The sequence below is a fragment of the Leguminivora glycinivorella genome, chromosome 1 (assembly GCF_023078275.1).
Source record: "Leguminivora glycinivorella isolate SPB_JAAS2020 chromosome 1, LegGlyc_1.1, whole genome shotgun sequence".
In the NCBI taxonomy this organism is placed as follows: Eukaryota; Metazoa; Arthropoda; class Insecta; order Lepidoptera; family Tortricidae; genus Leguminivora; species Leguminivora glycinivorella.
Genome location: NC_062971.1, coordinates 31,611,547 through 31,633,349, shown reverse-complemented (window position 1 = coordinate 31,633,349; position 21,803 = coordinate 31,611,547). Strand labels below are relative to the sequence as shown.

General features: G+C 37.7%; 1 protein-coding gene and 1 long non-coding RNA gene across 2 annotated transcripts; one reads left to right on the top strand and one right to left on the bottom strand.

Moving 5' to 3' along the window:
* Positions 1-2,553: 2,553 nt before the first annotated feature.
* On the top strand, positions 2,554-7,992 carry LOC125231582 (trypsin, alkaline C-like). Its single transcript, XM_048137044.1, has 4 exons — positions 2,554-2,709; positions 4,851-5,019; positions 6,467-6,722; positions 7,616-7,992. The coding sequence occupies exons 1-4, from the start codon at positions 2,646-2,648 to the stop codon at positions 7,946-7,948; spliced, it is 822 nt and encodes a 273-aa protein (XP_047993001.1). The 5' UTR covers positions 2,554-2,645; the 3' UTR covers positions 7,949-7,992.
* An 11,476-nt stretch (positions 7,993-19,468) lies between these two features.
* On the bottom strand, positions 19,469-21,072 carry LOC125231599. The gene is made up of 2 exons (XR_007177638.1): positions 20,231-21,072; positions 19,469-19,791 (listed from the first exon to the last, which is right to left on the bottom strand). It is a non-coding gene; the product is annotated as an uncharacterized LOC125231599 (long non-coding RNA).
* Positions 21,073-21,803: the final 731 nt, after the last annotated feature.

Sequence of the window (21,803 nt, the reverse complement as noted above, 5' to 3'; positions counted from 1 at the left end):
ACGTTGTTGTGCGGCGAACGGCAAAGTTACGTCGCTGTCCAAATGCAAAAATATGAGTCTACCCGATAGTCCAAAGCGGAGTTCCTCATAAAGCCAAAGGCGCAAAACGTCTCAGAGAGGCGCAATTTTGTGAGTCACAGCAGATGGTGAGCGAATTTCAAAGCAGCCAGATCACTTAGTGGCAAAATACCGAAATGGGCATCCCCACGGTGACGATCGAGTCCGCAGTTAATCTCTTAATTAACTCTTAGTATTATAAAAATAATAGTAATGGCGAAGTATAAGGCCTAAAAGTCGGGAACATAGGCGCCCTGTGAAGTCAAAATACCCCAAAATATGTCAAAGACCGCAGCTCTCCAGACGATAAAAGCTTGAAAGTTCGCGGATTCCCCGCTGGCGGGGAATAATTAATTGAGTCAATAGGAAAAAAATCGAGCTCGCTCTTGCGCTTACTATTTATAATTATCTTCTCTTTTAGTTAGGACAAATTCCGAATCTGCCTTCCTGACTTAGCCACTATAGTACTCCATTTTACTTGTTATTTCACACGTAACTATACTAGGGTGCGACTACGAAAGTTCAAGCATTTGTCCCTTTCGCACTCTGTATGATGAAATCCATAAATTCGGTATTGCGTTAATCTTCAAATTACGGCATTACTATGAAAAAAATTTCGCGCTCGCTACGCTCGCGATTTATTTTCCTACGTAGTGAGACTTCTTCCCAAGGGCGCTGAAACTCAAACTCGCTCTACCCTGATCGAGTGCACGGGCCGGCGCTGAGCATAACCTACAAAACGCCTAACAATATTTAGCCTAAATAATACCTAATAATAAACTGCCACAAAAGTGGGTTAGGTTAGGTTAGAACTGCGACCTTCGTAAAACGAACAGCTGCCACAAAAGTGGGTTAGGTTAGAACTGCGACCTTCGAAAAACGAACTGCTGCCACAAAAGTGGGTTAGGTTAGGTTAGAACTGCGACCTTCGAAAAACGAACTGCTGCCACAAAATTGGGTTAGGTTAGGTTAGAACTGCGACCTTCGAAAAACGAACTGCTGCCACCAAAGTGGGTTAGGTTAGGTTAGAACTGCGACCTTCGAAAAACGAACTGCTGCCACAAAAATGAGTACTAATAAATAATCTTTAAGACCAAATCCGAATCAGAGCACCCCACTATCCACGTGGTCTTGTCTGTCCTACCCCTAGAGTGTATGTTAAAAGCCAGAGGCGCGGAGGGGAAGCAGCCCTGGCCCGCCGTAGCAAATACGCAAGGGCGAAGGGGCTGATTTACCCGCAGCGCCGGAGCAGACGCGGAGTCCGACTCGTCACTAGAGCCTGACTGCTCGCGTTCCCACCGTTCTCTGAAAGTGAAGCACACTTACCTGACCCTGCCTACCACAAATAGGTTATATGAGCGTTATGCCAAGTAACCATTGGCCATTTGAAAAAAGGTAAAAAGATGGTTAGAATAAATGAGTTTTAGGCTTAAACAAAAATAGGCTAAATATCAATTATGCCAACTAGCATTAGGATGCCCTGAGTAGAGTAAAATCACTTAGTGCTCTCCAGATAGAAGAGCTAGATTGTTCTAAGCTGACATTTATGTTTAAATTTTAAAGATATTTCATTATTAACGACTAAAAAGTATAAAATAAATTTATAGTTTAAAAAACACTAGAAAAACACGCTTTTATAAATGCACGTAAAAGCCAAAAATAAATTATGGATCGTTCAAGTTTTCTCTATTTCTGGGATGAAGAGTAAACTATGTGCTTTTAATTATAATATTTGATTGTAAAAGCGTGGGGCGCTTCAGTCGTGCTGCAAGTCCAGTTAGCGCGCCAATCTGTGTAAACTGCTTCTCGTAACATAGCTTAACTTGATTTCTCAGCAAGTTATACAAAAAGTGTTTTCCCCTCACTAGCTCGGAAACACGTGTTTTGTCCTTTAATATCAGCGGGTAAAAACGCATTTTATCCACTAGTGGGTAAAGTAATTTGACCTTGAATAAAGTCAAATTAACTGCTTTAAAATTGATAAAAGTAGGTGAATCTAGTAATAAAGATGATTTACCACCTGTGGAACCACTGGAAGCAGTGATAAACGCATTTTTTGCGTTATAGTTTCCTCGCTATAGTGAGGGGAAAAGTTTTGTGTTAGACTCGGGTGCAAATGTATTTTACTTCTCGTGTGTTAAAAAACTCGCAAGCTCAGGATTCTATTCTCGAACCACTCGCTTTGCTCGTGGTTCAACTATAGAATCCTTTCACTTGCTCGTTTTTCAATTCCACACTCGGCGTTAAAATACAACTTTGCCCCCTTGTATAACAAATAACTATTCCTGTTACAGCGCTTGAACGATCCATAATTTATTTTTGGCTTTTACGTGCATTTATAAAAGCGTGTTTTTCTAGTGTTTTTTAAACTATAAATTTATTTTGCTGGTAGATAACATTATTGGCACGCGATCTTTAGACAGGGCAGATAATTAATAATAAAATTATCTATCACGCGAATGGTAACCGTTGCACCTAAAAGGTATCTTAGTAGGTATAATTAATATATCCTATCAAATTCTAAGCTGATTAGTACTTGATAAGAAGTGCAATCGGGTATATATACTCAACATTTTGCATTTCACTTCATGTCGATAGCCACCAGAACCATGCGTGCTTTGGTCTTCTTCGCCCTTCTGGGCTTGGCCGCAGGTAAGCTTCTTAAATTTGTGTTTTTATTCAACGATTCAATGTGTCTGTGTGTACGTGTGTTCGCAATAAACTCAAAAAATACTGAACGGATTTTCATGCGGTTTTCACCCGAGGAAGGTTATAAAACAACATTTCAAAACTGCAAAGTGATAGTTTTCTCTCGTAGTACTTACAGAAGAAAATAAAATAGCCATTTGGATCTTTGTTGCAGAAAATAAAAACCCTTTTCCGAAACTTTAAGAAGAATAAGAAGTAAGAATTGATGTCAGCATCAATTGTTAGTTTATGGTTGTTGCTTGTCCTACCACAACCTCTTGGAGCATAATAAGGCCTCCACGAGATCCTTCCACGCCTTTTCATTTTGAACCATTGCTTTGGTTTCGTTCCAAAATCTCGCAGCTTAAACGGCTGGAAGGTTTTGGCATATTTAGGTGTTGTTTTTGAAGTAGTGATACATTGCAGTAGCGCCGCGCCGGGTTTCGACTTTTTTCAAAAAACGAAACTTGGCGCCTTTTGGATTTCACGAAGTTCGAATTTGGCGCCGCCTCTACATGGCAGGCTATATAAACACTAATTATAAAAATGCCGCCTGCAAATACTCGGGACAATTATAGTAGGTACCTACCAATAAGTTACGGAGGTGTGCACCTACTGAATAATAATAATTAAGTACCTACCAAGCAAAAGGGTGTATTTTTGCTCTGAGATTTTCGCAGTACTTCCAATTAGGGCTTGCATTCCGTAATTCCGGAATCTCGAAATTCCGGAATTTCGGACAATTTTTCCGATATTACAGTTCCGGAATTGAAACATATAATCTCGAAAATTCCGGAATTGAAAAAAGATATATTTTTGGACGAAAACGTGTAATATCAGCCTGGTTATTTTACAAAACTACCACCGCGTCTATAAAAGATATGTAAATTTATAAGTTAGACACTGCTCGGATTCAGGTAGTGCCTATTTTATGACCAAAGGGTTGCATCCAGGGCTAGTTAGAGCGAGATAGTGTAATTTAACCCGCTAATATTATACCCTTGTCACTTTCTGGTTTTGCTCTCAATTGTTTTAGCTAATAAGTGAAATATATTTTCAGTTTAAATTAAATATTTGCTGTAGAAAGTTGTGTTTTGTGATAATTTAAAATTACTAGACGGGAGTTGAGTGTTATGCTCGAATATTGAAGGACAATTAAATATAAATAAATAACATTAGGTACATTATTATTTTATTAGCGTTTTATTTATGCTCAATTTAATTAGATCGAACTTAAATTTCAGTAATAATCTAAATTTTACTTCTTTTCTCATAGCACTGAATATTTTAGGCATAAAGTCTGTTCAGACGCAAATCGTAGTATTTGGTATTACATTCATTCACAAGCATAACGTCGTAGTTACTTTATACACTTTTCACAAAGACGTGTCCATATTTTACTAAACTCTATCTAAGTCTATTACCCCTTACCACAAAATCAAAAGATTTGAGAAGCAAATGTATGGAAAATGATGAATATGAAAAGAATGATTTATTTTTTTTACAAAAAAATAAGGTGTACATATGTATACATAGGTATACCTAGGAATAAATCATAAAATCTGTCTTTTTGGGCTAGCTTGGACATCTTTTGTCCCTACTCGAGTCTGATAAAGGTAATTCAATATTTCTTTTATTACAGTTATGTGAACAAGACGTTATGCCATTCTTGTAAATTATTACTTTTATATTATTTCGATGGTCAATGGATAAAAAAATAACTTTAACGTTGACCACTACCAGAAAACTGGCACTAAAACGTCGTTTGTATCGTTAACTGTTCGAAATAACTTGCAAGACCGATTTTGACACAAAATGGGCTTTCCTGTAAAATTACTAAAATGAAAATTTCAGTGTTATATGCGTTTCAGGTGCGGAGTTATTGTCTTAAACGTCGATTAATAATAAATTTCAATTTAAAATTGTATTATTTCATCAAAAACCCACCAGAAAACCAAACCAAAAAAAATTGTTCAATTCCGGAACTAGTTCCGGAATTCCGGAATTGAAGTCCAATCTCGAAAACCAGTTCCGGAATTGAAAATCGTCCGATATTGCAAGCCCTACTTCCAATCTAATGATTCCTAAAACGATGTTTTTTGCAGCGGCCCATAAGAACCCACAACGTATCGTGGGGGGCACTCCCACCACCGTGGACAACTACCCCTACATCACCAACATGCAGTACTTGCTGTGGGGCACGTTCTGGGAACAGTATTGCGGAGGATCCCTCATCAACTCCCGGTCCGTCCTCTCAGCGGCCCATTGCTACGAGTAAGTTCACATGTCTGTCATTCGTTACTATAGGTAATTAAAATAATAGAGGATTTATGCAGAAAATGTATATTTCTGTCTAATGGTCATACGGCGCATACCTACTACCAGACAAGTAGGTATGCTCTACAAGTCTACAGCGAAACCACAATATCGTGTACTTATATCTTGTGTTCCTGTGTAATATCGGCGTACACAGAACACCCCACTAGAAGCCAAATGCAAGCGATATTGTTCGAGACGCAAATCACCAATCCTTGCGGGGTGAGGCGGGCGCGCACGGTGCTGCCATTGGTCGTTTCAAATAATGGCGCGCCTTTATGATTAGCAGTAGGGATGGGAATGGGACATGTCTATTATAGACAATGGTACCGGTACCAGTACTGTGGTGAATTTGTTTTGCAACAAATTATAATATTATAATTAAATTATAATAAGGCCTAGTTACCCTTCGGGTTGGAAGGTCAGATGGCAGTCGCTTTCATAAAACTAGTGCCTACGCCAAATTTTGGTAGTAGTTTCCAAAGCGGACCCCAGGCTCCCATGAGCCGTGGCGAATGCCGATGCCGGGATAACGCAAGGAGGATGATAATTGTGATAGCATCTCAATAAAAATCATTCTAGTAACTAATAACTAAACTGTGCATTTTTACTTACGTTTACTAAGTTAAATAACCAACTAAATATTCTAAACTAATCAATGAACTAAATACCACTACAGACTCTACAGATTCTAGATAATTATTCACTATTACAAATCTGCTTTCTTTTATATTTCATAAAATGGTAGCACATGGTACGAACGGCAGTACGAAGTTCCCGCAACAGACATAAACTAACATGGCCCCATGCCTAGTCGTTTACGTGAAAGGGATAGCATATCACACTGTTAACTCGGTAAAGAGGGATGGACGCGCCTCGGCGCCGCTCAGCACAACCATATTGACCAGTATAAATGAACTCCGCGGACAATAAACAATATTCAACAAAATAATTAATTTGACTTAACTGTGGAATGTTGTTCCATCTTTTTTACATGTAGAAGTGTTAGAAGACTTGCCACACCACTTTATGCTGTAAGAGACCATTGTTTGCAACCAAAATTGATTATTTAAGATTTTTTCCCGAGCGGACACGGACACTGTTAGCGGGTCGTATACTTGGGCGCTACTGATCGGTGTCGCACGCGTTCAAACTTTTATAAACCTGATTTGTCGTATGCTTGGTGACCGCGAGTCGCCCTGTAAGGGCCATCTTGTTGTATTGATCTGTGTCGGCGTATGATCCAGGAGTAAAATTAAAGTACATTGATCGTCTGACTTATAAATTGTATTTTGATTCGAAAAAAAATTGGATGCCTACTTCCTTCATTGTCGTAGGTATTAGCGGTATATACAGAATAATTATTGTGTATTCTAATTTTGAATTGGCTTTCTTTGTGTACTAGGGGTGATCGTGCCAACGAGTGGCGTGTTCGCCTCGGCACCTCGCAGGCATCGAGCGGCGGCGTCGAGCACCTAGTGTCCCAGTTGATTCTGCATTCCGGCTACAGCAGCGCCACCCTCAACCACGACATCGCCATCATCCGCCTCTCCACCCCCGCCTCCTTCAGCAACAACATCGCTGTTGTGAGCGTCGGCGGCGCCAACTACAACCTCCCCGATGGCACCGTAGTCACCACCCTCGGATGGGGCACCCTCTCCGTAAGTTAAATTACATATCCATCTGGTTTCATGTAGTAGACACATGAGGACGAAGGAAGACTATCCGTTGAGCTTAATGAGAATTATGTAGTGGACTTTAAAAACAAAACAATATGATATAAAGACTTGACAATTTTTTTTAACCGACTTCAAAAAAGGAGGAGGTTCTCAATTCGACTGTTTTTTTTTTTTTTTGTATGTATGTTACTCGATATCTCCGAGAATCGTGGATCGATTTTCAAAATTTTTTTTTTGATCGAACGGGTATAACCCCGAGATGGTCCCATTGGGACCAAGTCAGGGTCTGATGATGGGATCTTGGAGAAATCGAGGGAACTCTTCAAATGTTATAGGCACATGTAAGGTTTTTAGTGTATTTTTCAAAGGTACCTACACCAGTATTTACGCCTGACGGTAGTAATTTTATGTGGCTGAACTGATGATGGAAGGTCAACTCCTCAATGGTTAGGAGTTAAAGGATAATTCTTTCACTACTGTACATATATTCAGACTGATACATATAATATCACTAGGAACCACTAAAAATCAACAAATAAATAAACTTTTTAACAAAAAATAAAACCGCCTTCAAAAATAAGCGCGTTACAAAACACGGAGAAACTAAAAAGCCAAAAATAATAAACCTTTGAATTCAGATTTCTTATCGTATTGCAATAATCTAAACATCCAAATTATAAACAAATCAATTATTTTTGAAGGCGGGGCCAGCCTGCGTATGGTTGGGAGGGGCAAACAGGTCTGGTTTATTATTTTTGGCTTTTTAGTTTCTCCGTGTTTTGTAACGCGCTTATTTTTGAAGGCGGTTTTATTTTTTGTTAAAAAGTTTTTACATTAGCCGATGTTGTTTTGTTTATACCGTTTTTATATCGCAGAGCAACGGTCAAGCTCCTGAGCAGCTCCAGCATGTGGACATCAACATCATCAACCAAGAATACTGCGCCTCCCAGTACGCCTGGCTGAAGACCCAACCCGGCTTCTCGCGCTGGCCCGACATAACCGACAACATGCTGTGCGCCGGCATCCAGCACATCGGAGGCAAGGACGCCTGCCAGGGCGACTCCGGCGGCCCGCTCGTGCACCCTGCTGAGCCCAACCACGTGATTGTCGGCATCGTGTCCTGGGGCTACCAGTGCGCCCGCGCCGAATTCCCCGGTGTCAACGCCCGCGTCAGCAGATACACCGACTGGATCGTCGCCAACGCCTAAGAAGCTAAGAACCTAACACGAAATATAAACTTTTTATAAGAATGTTTCCATTGTTTTACATAACATTCCCTTTAATAATCATGTCGCTGTTACACTATACTCCAATTGCTAATTCGAGTCCAAAAAAACTACGACAGATACGTCAATGTCACAGCTGTCAATGTCACTTATGTCACTGTCAAAATACTTTTCAGGTTTCGCCAACCTTCTACATTCTTTATTTGGCACGTAAGAAATCCAAGAATACTTGATGATAAAATTGTGAAGAAAATTCGTTTTAGTTTTTTGTTTTAAGAATTAAAACATACGTCAAATTAGTTCCACCGGTCGCCACTAATGATAAATGTTGGTAATTCGCATTATATTACGTGTATTTGTGACAATCAACATCACCTTCATTCACGTTGCTAATAATAATAAAACTTAAACCAGACAAATGTATGCACTAAAGATGCCCTGTCTCAGTCAGCTGCAATTTTCGCCAATGTTTATTAAATTAGTCATTAGAGTCTAACAACCCATTACCAATATTAGAATGTTATTGCTGAAGGGTAGCACCTGAACTGGCTCTCAGAATGGCGCGTGGCGAAGTCAGGGGCTCACGAAAGGTATTTCCTTAGCGTATTGAACGAGTGCCCAATGTATCTCTGAGACTCCTCAGGAGATTTGGAACCATAAATTGAAGAACATTACTCAAACTTACTTACATACTTGCAAATACTCTCTTTAAGGTAAAACAATAGATCATTACATGTGCCATTTTTTATCTAAAAGGTTCATAAGTGTCGGTTGTCAATAAAGCGCTACTTGTATATTAACGTCTGTCTATCATATATCAGAGATGTAGTCTGTATATCTGTGTATCATACATAATAATAAATTCAAATATAGTTTGACAGACCCCATGGTCTGTCAAACTATATTTGAAACACCAGAGAAACTATATTTGAGACACCATTGTCATGGCCGCTTCCAAAACAATGGCGGCCGTGGCAACCATAAAGCCCACTATACACTATTTCGCTGATTACCTAATTGTAAAATATATGTATAAAAACCGGCCAAGAGCGTGTCGGGCCACGCTCATTGTAGGGTTCCGTAGTTTTCCGTATTTTTCTCAAAAACTACTGAACCTATCAAGTTCAAAACAATTTTCCTAGAAAGTCTTTATAAAGTTCTACTTTTGTGATTTTTTTCATATTTTTTAAACATATGGTTCAAAAGTTAGAGGGGGGGGGACGCACTTTTTTTTTCCTTTAGGAGCGATTATTTCCGAAAATATTAATATTATCAAAAAAACGATATTAGTAAACCCTTATTCATTTTTAAATACCTATCCAACAATATATCACATGTTGATGGGTTTGGAATGAAAAAAAATATCAGTCCCCACTTTACATGTAGGGGGGGGGGGGTACCCTAATAAAACATTTTTTTCCATTTTTTATTTTTGCACTTTGTTGGCGTGATTGATATACATATTGGTACCAAATTTCAGCTTTCTAGTGCTAACGGTTACTGAGATTATCCGCGGACGGACGGACGGACGGACGGACGGACAGACAGACATGGCGAAACTATAAGGGTTCCTAGTTGACTACGGAACCCTAAAAATTGGTCACAATATCTATATCATCAATAGTTTGTTCTATACCGCAAAATATAGCACCAAATGTTATTGATACCTGAAGTGATACAAGCGCAATACCAACTTTACAACTAAAAATCACGGAAAAAAAGAAAAAAATCGAGCGTCCTAGTATTTATGTAAATAATAAAAGACTATTAAATATATAAATCAAAGGATTGAAATAAATAATAAATAATTTATTTTGGCGTGTGTTTTTATAAAAAAGGATTATACTATTTTACAAACATTTTATTGCAGTGGCAACATCGTAGTAGTTTTTTTGGACTCGAATTAGCAATTGGAGTATAGTAGGTAGTATCTACTTACATTGTGCAACGTAGTACAGTTTGCAATATTCTTATACGCCGAGTTACACACAATCACAGTATAAACAACCAGTAATAACTCTTCTAACCAACGTACGCCGCGCGGGGTGCACACAAGCGCGAAGTGTACGTACGCAACACATGCAATAGAATCACAGAATCACATTTTTTGAGTATTGAGCGTTACGTCCGTCCGTATAATATTAGGTCCATGCTGAACACCACCCAAACTTTTCTCATGTCAACAGTTACTGTTAGCTACTGTAGCTAACACACGACCGCTCCACACCACGACCTTGAAACTTTTCACATAATTGACAGCGAAAAGTAATAACTCTAGCTTTCGCTCTTAGGCCCCCCACAGACGGGAGACAATTAGACAAAACTGTTTTGTCTCCGTCGTATTTGTATGAAAAGTTGCGTCGCCTCGTGTGCGCACCTTCATACTAGCCCATAGACCGAGCGACGGAGACAAAACAGTTTTGTTGCCCGTGTGCGCGGAGCCTTAGGCTCCCCACAGACAGTCTTAAAAATTCATAATCTTAAAAAAAACTTGTATGCAATCTGACAGTTCAAACTGACACTGACAAGACACTGACAGATCTGAACTGTCAGATTGCATACAAGTTTTTTTTAAGATTATGAATTTTTAAGACTGTCTGTGGGGAGCCTTACTTAGAGGATATAATAATGTGATTGATATTTAGGCCCCCCACAGACGGGAGACAAAACTGTTTTGTCTCCGTCGTATTTGTATGAAAAGTTGGGTCGCCTCGTGTGCGCACCTTCATACTTTATATCATGACAAATTATTACATATCAAGTGAAATACCAGCCGCGAGACCCGAGGTCACAGCCTGAAACTGATTTGCACTCCTACTACTACTAAAGCTGCATATCATTCCCTATCCAATCGTGTTGTAGCGGTTTGGAACAGTCTACCGGATAGTATTGTTACTGCTCTCTCAGTGAATGTGTTTAAAAACAGACTAGACAAGTGGCTTTTAATTTAACAAATAAAATAGTGACATGACTTTGCTAACTATTAATCATGAGACACTGTGTGAGATAGGCTCATCAGCTGAATAGCTGCTCGCCTATAATTGAATAATATCAGTGTTCTCATATTAAATCTGAGCTAGGCTACAAATCTGTTGGGGGTTACAAATCAAACTGTTTTTATCCTCTGAGATATTCATACTAGTTCTATTTATCTTACAGGTTTCTTCCAAACAGGTCACACACCTAGTAATATGGTGGAATATGGCTGAGATCAGCCCATGTCAGTCATTTTGGAAACAGAAAATTGTGCTCTAGTTCGCTAACACTCTATACTGTGGTGAAAGGTCTGTGCACTATTATTTGGTTTAAAAGTTAGCTAACAAAGTTTCAGTCAAGCAAATAAATATTTTGGTCTGTGTTTCAAAAACAGGTAATTAAATATTATACATTTTATTTAACTGATACCAATGTTAAACAAATATAATAAAATGAAAATTAGGTACAAGTATTTTGATCTATGTTTCACATCATTATGAGAGTTGCTGTAAAAGTTTCATAATATACCTACTGTTATTAGTAAAGTTGTTCCATTTTGTGGAATACATTTGATTTGATACCTACAGTAGATCTCACAACAAAAGCTCATGTATAAAGGTTAGAACTCTGTTTTTGCCTATTGGCCACAAACATTCATAAGTACTTAAAATAATGGTTATTCATTATAACAATGTTAGGTCCATATCTGAAAAGTGAAGTCACTATGTGTTTAACATGAATAAAATTCAAGTGAAATCAGTATAGTTATTAGTTACATGGTGACACCAAAGTAGTAATAAGTTTGACTATGCATATTTGTTTAAATTTTAATAAGTACTGCTTGTTGTATTGCATACCTAAAGATAGTAGTTATTTGAGTTCAGCTATATAGGTACAATTTACAAATTCTACAAACTAGAATATTAAGTCTCTAGTACTAACAGCAACACTCTTGGCTAACCATCGGTAGCCTTTATTCCCTTGTAATAAGGATTACAAATGTATGGCTAACAGTGTTGTCGATGGCACTTGTAGCCAAACTCGATGTGACTGTGATGTTGGATGCAAACTAGGTAAAAATTGTTTGTAAACTGTAAATAATTGCATTAATAATACAATTGACATGATTAATATAATATATAATCTTTTATGCATAGAGATACATAAAGACAAAGGATTGATTTATTTAATTGTAACTTTCTTACACAATACAAATGTGTCAATGGTGGACTTAATGCTAGGATGCATTCTCTACCCACAAATTTTAATTAATGATACTTAGTAGTAACCGGGACTACTAACCTTTGTTTAATTTTATGGTATGTTTTTGACTATTGTTAAGACATAATTCATTGTTCTTATTTTTATGATATGAAATTGATTATAACCCATAACCCCATACCCATAATTCATTGTAACTACTAACAATGTAGAAAATATTGTATGTAGATTTATTCATTTCAATGATGACTAATCATAATTAAATTTCAAAACTAGCCAGATTATTAGTTAAGATTGCGGTATGCATTCACAGGGCATTATGTACTGACTTACCTGCCTCGTTTATTCACCTGCATTTTAATGTAGGTACATAGATGTACAGTAGATTAATGAAATATGGAAAGTTAACTACACCTAAACTGCATTCATGAAACATTGTATTAGGCTAGCAATTAGCAATGTAAAATGTTGGTTAGTAAAAAGTTTGAATTTGTGGTGTTCAATGGTTAATTTCATCAATAATCTTTGTATGTCATAGGTATATTTATAAAAGACGGTAACTACTAATATTAGTTACCTACAGAGCGATTCAATGTTTGATGTGGACGTACTAAATATTGTATGAAATTTGTATTCTAATATCTATCTTATTCTACATTTCCACAGGAAATTAATCAATAACTGTTTTATGTGTAATTGTATATGAACTTGTGAGAGGTAGCAAGTAAAGATTGTTATAAAATTTAATTCATTTAAAGAAAAGGAGAGGAAACGGGAAGGTACCGAGTAAATGTCATTGGGGATTCCTACAGCAGATCGTTATTTCCAAACCAAATATTTACTGGATGTGGACACAGTCATTGTACAGAATCTACTTAAGTGTTAGTATCTTGTATTTAATAATATTAATAGATATAATATACCTTGTGTGTAGTCTATTTTGACTCTTTAGGATTATTCTTAAGACTCAAAGATTCATAATATGTTATGCTACTAACTAGTGGTTGATATTTCTAGCTCTAGTCTAAAGTCATACACTTGTGTTAGTATAAGGACTTACCATGGAGTATAATTATAATGTGATGTGATCAGATGTTACTTACTTAATAGAAAAATATTTGCAATGGATAATAATTTCAAGCCTATCTGGAAACTGTAACCCTATTTGTATTAGTTGTATAGTAGTAGAGATTGTTGATTGTATAAAATTGGAAGTTTATAAAATGTGTATGTATCTAGTGATTCAAAACCGTTGTTGTTGCTACATGCTATTAATAAAAGGCACGAATATCAATTGGTAAATAATATATAATCACTTTCTATTCAGAAATGTACAAGTAATCACTAAGACCCGTTCTCGCTCGAAGTCCAGTACAAAGTGAGGCGCGCCGGTGTTCTCCCTTCCACGTCAACTCGGTGGCGTGAGAACCCGTCGGCCCAGCTCTGCTTGCTCGGATGTGACGTCAGCCGACGTCAACCAGTGCTGCCATCTCTCGGCGACAACATCCGGCCCTCCTGCGTACGCATTACGTCCCCGAATGCGTTGACGTCTAATGCATATGCTGCGAACAAAGTATACCTTTAGTGTTTATCACATCATACGCGACCGATAGGTATTATCAATTTCAACGAGTGGCGTATCGCCGTGTCCCGGCTATTCCATCAGCGGCTAGCTTTTGACACCGATACGCTCACTCAATGTGTTCTCTAGAGTCTATTATTCCATCATCGGCCAATAAACTCAAGTTCTCACATTATAAGTAACAGAGTATCATAATAGTATCATAAAAACATCATGTACGAAAGTATATGCACAGTTTTTCATTTTTATTAGCTTTATTGTTCCATCAGCGGCCAATCTCATGCTAATCTTCACTTCACTGTAACATATACTTATTCGTAGCATTATGCATTAGACACAACATACAATATGACAGTTAACTGATCAATGGAATATTTACTTTATCAATTTCTAAATGTTGTAAACTATATTTTATCGAATAAATGGATTTGCACAATTAGATTCATCTTTTTATTTATTTTTGAAGACTTTATTAATGATTCATACATTGCATACCTGACAACATCCGGTTTACACATCCGGGAATACTTGGTCGACCTGTGCGTCTGTGACACGAACCCAGGGCTTCATATTCTCTGCACACGTGACACCCTCGTATCGTCTTGTGGTCCTCTCAGCGCCTCGCATGTCTGCTACTTTGTACCGGTCATGACCTAGTACCTCTACAACTTGGAACGGTCCCTTGTAAATAGGCAGTAATTTTGTGCTCTGGCCATCATTGCTTTGACTTGGTATCTTAATAACAACTAGCTCTCCTATAGCGTATACTCGGGCTTCCTTTCTTTTGGCGTCAAATAATTGTTTTTGTTTCTCTGCAGCTTTCTTAATGTTTTCATCAACTTTCTTTCTTAAGGCTGTTACATCTACTGCTTGCTCAATCTCGTCAACAAGGTTATCGGAATCAGTTTGCAATCGATAGCCAAAAAATACTTCGCTGGGGACAGCAGCGGTGGCTTTATTAATTGTGGAATTGATGCCTTGCTGTATATTGGTGACATGGGTGTCCCATTTATTGTTATCGGTATCGGCTCCTTTACTACGCAACGCTTCCAAAATTGTAAGATTGTACCGTTCAACCTGGCCGTTCGAACGCGGCATTGCTGTAGCTATAACATGTTGCCTAATCTTTCCCTCAATACAAAAATCACGAAACATTTTAGATGTAAACGCACTTCCCGCATCACATATAATCCTCTTGGGGTTTCCGAATACTTTAAAGATCTTATTTAATTCATTTATCACGCATTTACTTTTAGCCCACTGAGCATGAAACTTACAATAACTTGCAGTAAGTTTACATACCTCACATTTGTAAGTTTAGAATGTAAGGTCGGAGAAATATGACAACAACATTCAACTTATTGGTAATTTGAAACTTTCAGAAAATTAGTAGTGCTATATTATTGTAACATGACAAATGAAAACTAATATTATAATATTGCAAGGATGTTTTGATTACAAGTTATTTAAATGTTCATTTATTACATTGCTGCAACAAGGTATTAGCTATATTACATATGCAACGTTACAGCAACATTAACTTTTAAACATCAAGTTTTCAATGTTACTTCAATGTCTAAACTTAAAGTTTCCCAAATGTTCAAAATCAATATTACTGCAACTGACCACTTGAAATATTGGTTTTATGCAGTTGCTGCAATATCACAAATTAAGATTTACTTCAATAAAACCTTTTGATATAACCGGTATATTTTTTTTGTAACATTACAGATAATTATAAATACAATGTCACAGCAATTGCTTTTTTTAAAGAATTCATTTCTCAATGTTGCACCAATTTGTAATATTTACGTTTATTGAACATTTCACATCAACATTACAGTCATTGACCGTTTTAAATATACGTTTGATAATTTTGCTGCGATATCACAAAATTAGCACTCTTTCAATGAGTCTATTTATAAGGGCATAACATTACGGTAAATTATAAACAGTGTAAATGTTTAAGCTAGATTTTTTTACATTGTTTTTCTACTCCTCTTTTGGAGATTTCACATTCGGTTATTCTCGAGAAAATTCAAAATTGTTATTTCTTGATTAAACTATAGTCTGTCAAACAAGTCTGTCAATAAATAAGAACAAAGTAAACTATATGCATCCTATTCTTTAGGTGCGGTCGCTAGACGGCGGACGCAGATCTGGACAATGAATATACACTTAACCGTGCAAATTATCGGTCGACGGTCGCAGACGTGGCCTTGAGCGCATGGACGTCCGATCGAAATCTGGCTCGCTGGATGTTTTGGTCAGCCGAAGCCACGTCCCGAAGACCGTGCACACTGATCGGTCGCGGTCGCGGTCGCTCGACGGCGGACGTCCGCGTAGTATGTTCCTTTCCTAGCTGTAATAGTTTTCTGTTCTGAGATTAAAGCTAGGAACATACTACGCGGACGTCCGTCGTCGCGCGACCGTGGACGCGGATCTGGATAATGAATATACACTTAACCGTGCAAACTATCGGTCGAAGGTCGTGGACGTGGCCTTGAGCGCATGGACGTTCGATCGAAATCGGGCTCGCTGGATGTTTTCATCAGCCGAAGCCACGGCGTGATACTCTGCAGCCGTACCACCTCGCTTTATTGTGCTCAGATTACCATGGTGGAATGTACCTCTGACGTACCTCTTGTACCTCGTCGGAAATTAAATGTACTGTACATGTAGTTTACCAGAAATATGGGTTTAAAAGGGGTCCGACTGGGGAGTACTACTCCCCAACTTGAAGTTAGGTTCTGTAGACCCTGATGAATAGGTCAGATGGAAAAGGCGGTATTCCTAGGCATGGCACACATGTACCCTTGTTTCGCCGATAAACTTTTCATCGACAACAAATCATCGAAAATTTAGTTCGAGTAATTTTGTTTCAACTACTATTTATTTGAAATTTTCTTAGGTATTATTAGGTACCTACGAGTATAACGTGCGCATCCCGTACGTAGCGGCGTGTGCATCAGTGGGGTTCGAGCCAAACCACAGACCACATTAATATTATATATATTGTGGAACTGGTAAAGGGTGTGATGGTGTTCCCTTTACTGAGCGCAGACTATTTAGCTTGAGGTTCCCAATAAGTTGGCACTCTTAAAAGACGGTGAAGGGTTCAGGCCTGGCTAATTAGAACAACAGCAATAGGATTCATTAGTAGGTACTATCTAACACTAATACCGTAAGTGGTATATCTGTACACTGTCTTTGCTTACACTGAACTGCACTTTGACTATGGCCGCGACGGCAGCGGGTGGACTGAAAAGGGTCCGATATCGGAGGCAAGACCGATATCGCATACATTACAGGCGCCATCTTGGATTGTTTTCATCGAAATCCTTCCGACATCCGATATCGGATCGGATAATGTGAAAACGGACTTACTAGGAAAGATACAACGTGTGATCGGAATTGCGACCTTACGCCATAGGTACGCTATTAACTAACTGGATCTTATCTTGGGTAGTTAAGAAGCCTTTCCAAGCAAGCGTAACACACGTTTTTGTATGGGATACAATTCATGTAAAGATGGCAAACAGACAATAAAATTTATCAACGTAGCTACTCATAAACTCATTCAACATTAAGTGACTCATAAACTAAAAGAAAATACTTACCTCATAAACTATTTCAGAAGACGTCGCGTCGCGTCGTTCATAAATGTTGGAGATAAGGTAATATAATAGGTGGAAACTTGAATTCGATCTTTTACTTAGAATACATACGATTATATTTAATTTTACACAATAGGATCTACCGAACTACAGATTATTATAAAAATGCACTGCTTTAAAATGATCACAAAATAAATAATCTAAAATCGGTGCTGCTGCTTTTTTTCCGAATCAGTCTTTACACTGGCTCTAAGACCCCTAACCCTCCATAACTGACTCGAGAAAATTTAAATTTCTTAAACTGTTTTACAGTATTCAACTATGGGACTGACAAGAAACTCGCCATACGTATTTCTTTTACATCTTAACACGTTCGCCCCGGTACTGTTTTACTGAATTGCCTATACTATGCCAGTAAACATTATCTTAATCACACATTACAATACATGCTACTGGTATTCTACGAAATTCATAGTCCTATGCCACTAGCATTAAGGCTGGTTTTAGTGTCACGCGGACGGTCCGCGCGACTAATTTGTATGAAGTTGATGTTGTCGTCCGCGCCACTTTATAATGCTCCCTGAACTTCATACATACATATTACATACATACGTACGAGAACTCGCATACGAGTTTTATTACATTGCTGTATTTGATGGCTGTGCATAATTGTATGTAACATCAACAGCCCGCAATGTGATTAAAATCGCATGCGAGTTCGCACGCCGTCTAAATCAGGCCTAACGATAAACTATTTGTTGCTTATTTGGTTTCTATCACTTTCATCATTCGATATCCGTTATCTTATAATATCCATATTACATATAGATTCTAGGATTATTGTCATAAATAAGTAATGTAGTAACCGAAGACAGTATTATAGAGATTATTTGTTGAATTCATTTAGACACAATAAAACTATGGAAACGGATTATATCGCGTATAATGAATTTACCATTCATCCCGACGTTTCGAACACTTTACAGCATTTGTGGTCAACTGAGGAAAAATTACAATGTGCAAAAGCTACCCACATACAAGAAATATTAATGAAGACACAGTTAATAAAGCTAGTTATACAATATTTAACAAATTTTACATTACTAGGTATGTAAAAACAATTAATTAGTTAATCTACACAAAATTTGCAAAACCAAATGGCGAATGTCCAACACCATACATTCTGGGTAGATACCGCTTCTCCTTAGCAAGAAACAGCTTATCAAACTTTATAGCGTGATTGACTTTATCCATGACATGTTCAGAGACTGCAGACCTTTGCCAACGGTGCTTGACATCCGCTATGTGTTCCTTCACCCATGTGGAAATACTTCGTTTCGTCTGCCCTACATATGACAGGCCGCACTCACAGTCTAACCTGTACCCTCCTGCATTTTGTAGAGGAGTTTGACACTTCATAGACCTCAGGAATTGTGACATCTTCTTCATGGGCTTCAAATAAGTTTTAATGAAAGTCCGTTTCAAGATGTGACTGATCCTATATGTGACCCCTCTAAGAAAAGGCAAAATAGCAAGCTGGCGCTCGACTGTAGGGATCTTCAAACAGGCCTTCTGCTTGACATGCAGTATCTTGAGCTTTTTCGTCAACAGCGCCTGCCTGGCATGTCGAAGCTCCGCGGCCAAATTCTGGTTGTCACATATCCTCTGAGCTCCCTGAAACAAAGATTTGCCCATAGTAGCTAGTTGACAGGGATGGTGGTGAGATTGGCCATTTATGTACCTATCAGTATGAGTAGGTTTTCTATACACAGTGCAACCTAAGCTATTATCAGGATTCCTCAAAATGAGAACATTCATGAAGGGACGAGAACAGTCTTTATCCATAGTAAATTGTATCGTATGACCATTTAAATTCTATCCATAGTGAACTATGAAGAAAGTTGAAACACTACTTTTAGGAAGCATAGTAAAAGTGCCATCTACATATCTTTTGAATATCTTCGGCTGGACGGCAGCCAATGAGAGTGCTGTCTCCTCGAAGTCCTCCATAAAGATGTCGGCAACTACTGAAGACACAGGAGACCCCATTGTCACGCCATCCACTTGAAGGTAGAATTCATCATTCCATAGCAAGTAGCCCATATGTTCTGCTCTCGCACCCTCTTCTTGACAATTTCATTGCAGTCTTTTATATTCTTGGGGCCTTTGGTTTACTTATTTAGTCTTCACTTCTTCAATGTCATAATTTGGATTTCTTTCCACCCCTTTTTGCCAAGAGTGGCACAGAAACTTAGTAGTTCATGTGCTCTGCCTACCTCTTTATGGGATAGAGGCGTGATATCTTTTTCTAAGGCCCATATTTCCTTCTTGTGCCGTCTTCTCTTCTTCAATGGCCCATTGTAGTTATTCAGTACAATATTTTTCTTCTAAAATTTGCTTCTGGACTTTTCCAACCTGCCTTGGTTTATCTATAACAAAGTAATGTTTCAGAATAGAATTGCATAAAAACAATGGGAAAAAAATTGATAGTATATAAAATAAATATTACTAGCTTTTGCCCGAGGCTTCGCATAAGTCACTCTCTGTCTCTTCCACTATTTCCACTTAAAAAATCACATCAATTTGTCACTCCATTTTGCTGTGAAGGACGGACAAACAAACAGATACACACACTTTCCCATTAGTATGGATGGGCCGGACAATGTCTGTCTCATGCACACACAGAGTTGAGCAAAAATTGCCACAATGCGACGAGTCAGAGATTGCTCAAGACCGTGACAAATGGAGATCCATGGGTGAGGCCTTTTCCCAGCAGTGGGACACTATGTAGTCTATTAATATAGCCCGAAGCTTTAAGCAGGGTCACTACACTGGCCAGACATGTCATATTAACATATAATAACTTACATAAAGCGGGATTTCGTCTTGTTCACAATGAGGCCGACTTCCTTTGAGACCATATATTATTTTCATCATCTCAGAACTAACTTCCCTCAATTATCCTGTGGACTGCAAAATACTTAGATGTAGTTTATATTATTAGACCTGAAGTTTAGAATTTTTAGCAGTATGTTTATGATTCATAAGTTAAACTAAAATTATTTTCTTTCTTTGACATTTGCATTACGTTTCATCTTCATCCACATAAAATTTCTTAAAAAAGTTGTATCATTGAACAATGTTGTAGGAAGAATATACATTTAAAGTAATCAATATTAAATACATAATCATGTATAAAATCAATAAAATGTGCAAAATTTCAAAAGGCGTTATAATATGGACCACGTATTCCGTAAATCGAAACGTGAGAAACGTCAATATACAATGTTGCCAGCTGTAACTTACAATTAACGTAGTATCTTCTTAGTAGTTTGTGCAATTAACAAATTGACAATTTTTATTTGGTAAAATAATTTATTGATTAGCTATACTTTAGTAAGACATTGTTAAACAGACCCTAAATATTTTTAACATCGTCAAAAGATTTTAACAGTGTATTCCTGACCACTTTTAGAGACTATAATGTTATGTACTTATACTTTTCTGGATATTGCCTAGCTTCAGAGTTATTACCAATTGAAAAAAGATGTTATTGTTAGTCAGTAAAAAGATCCTTTACGGGAGTTGATGCCACTATGGAGATTATGGTCTCATCGCATCGTCTACTTCCATATCGATAAGATTTGATTTCGTATGCGTCGCATCGCCGTCGCGCGACCATCGCCCACGCAAGCCACGGCGTCACTATCCTCATTGATAAATGTCAAAAAGTAAAAAGTAAAATCTTTCAAGAATGAAGTTTTTAGAAAAAAAGTTAAAACTCGTTTCAAGTGCTAGTTTTATGAAAAACATTTACTTTTTACGTGAAAATACATTCAGAAACAAAATTCATGTAATATCTTTTTTTTTTTGATTTACACAAAAAATGGGTGGTTAAATAGTATATTTCGGCTTATTCACTCCCACGGTGTATAAAGGGAATTAAGATATACAAGAAGCAAGGCCTTTGACACTGTCTCAGTTACCTTACCATCCTACTCAAAAAGCTAGAACATTGGGGGATTCGGGGGTCGCATTGGATTGGCTTGCTAGCTTACAGGGCGCACACAAATTGGATCACCGATCCTAAAAACCGGCCAAGAGCGTGTCGGGTCACGCTCAGTATAGGGTTCCGTAGTTTCCCGTATATTTTTTTCAAAACCTGTTTAACCTATCAAGTTGAAAATAATTATACTAGAAAGACTTTTTCAAGTTGTTGTTCAAAAGTTAGAGGGGGCACACTTATTTTTTTCTTTTTAGAGCCATTATTTATGAAAATATTAAAAATATTTTTATATTAAAGGAAAAAATGGAAAAATTTACGCTTCCGGCGGGACTTGAACCCGCACCATTAAAAAAAAATAATAATAATAAAAAAAAAAAAAAATGTTTTGAATCGTTAGCAGACGTTTCTGCTTAATAAAAATTAATTTAATATTAA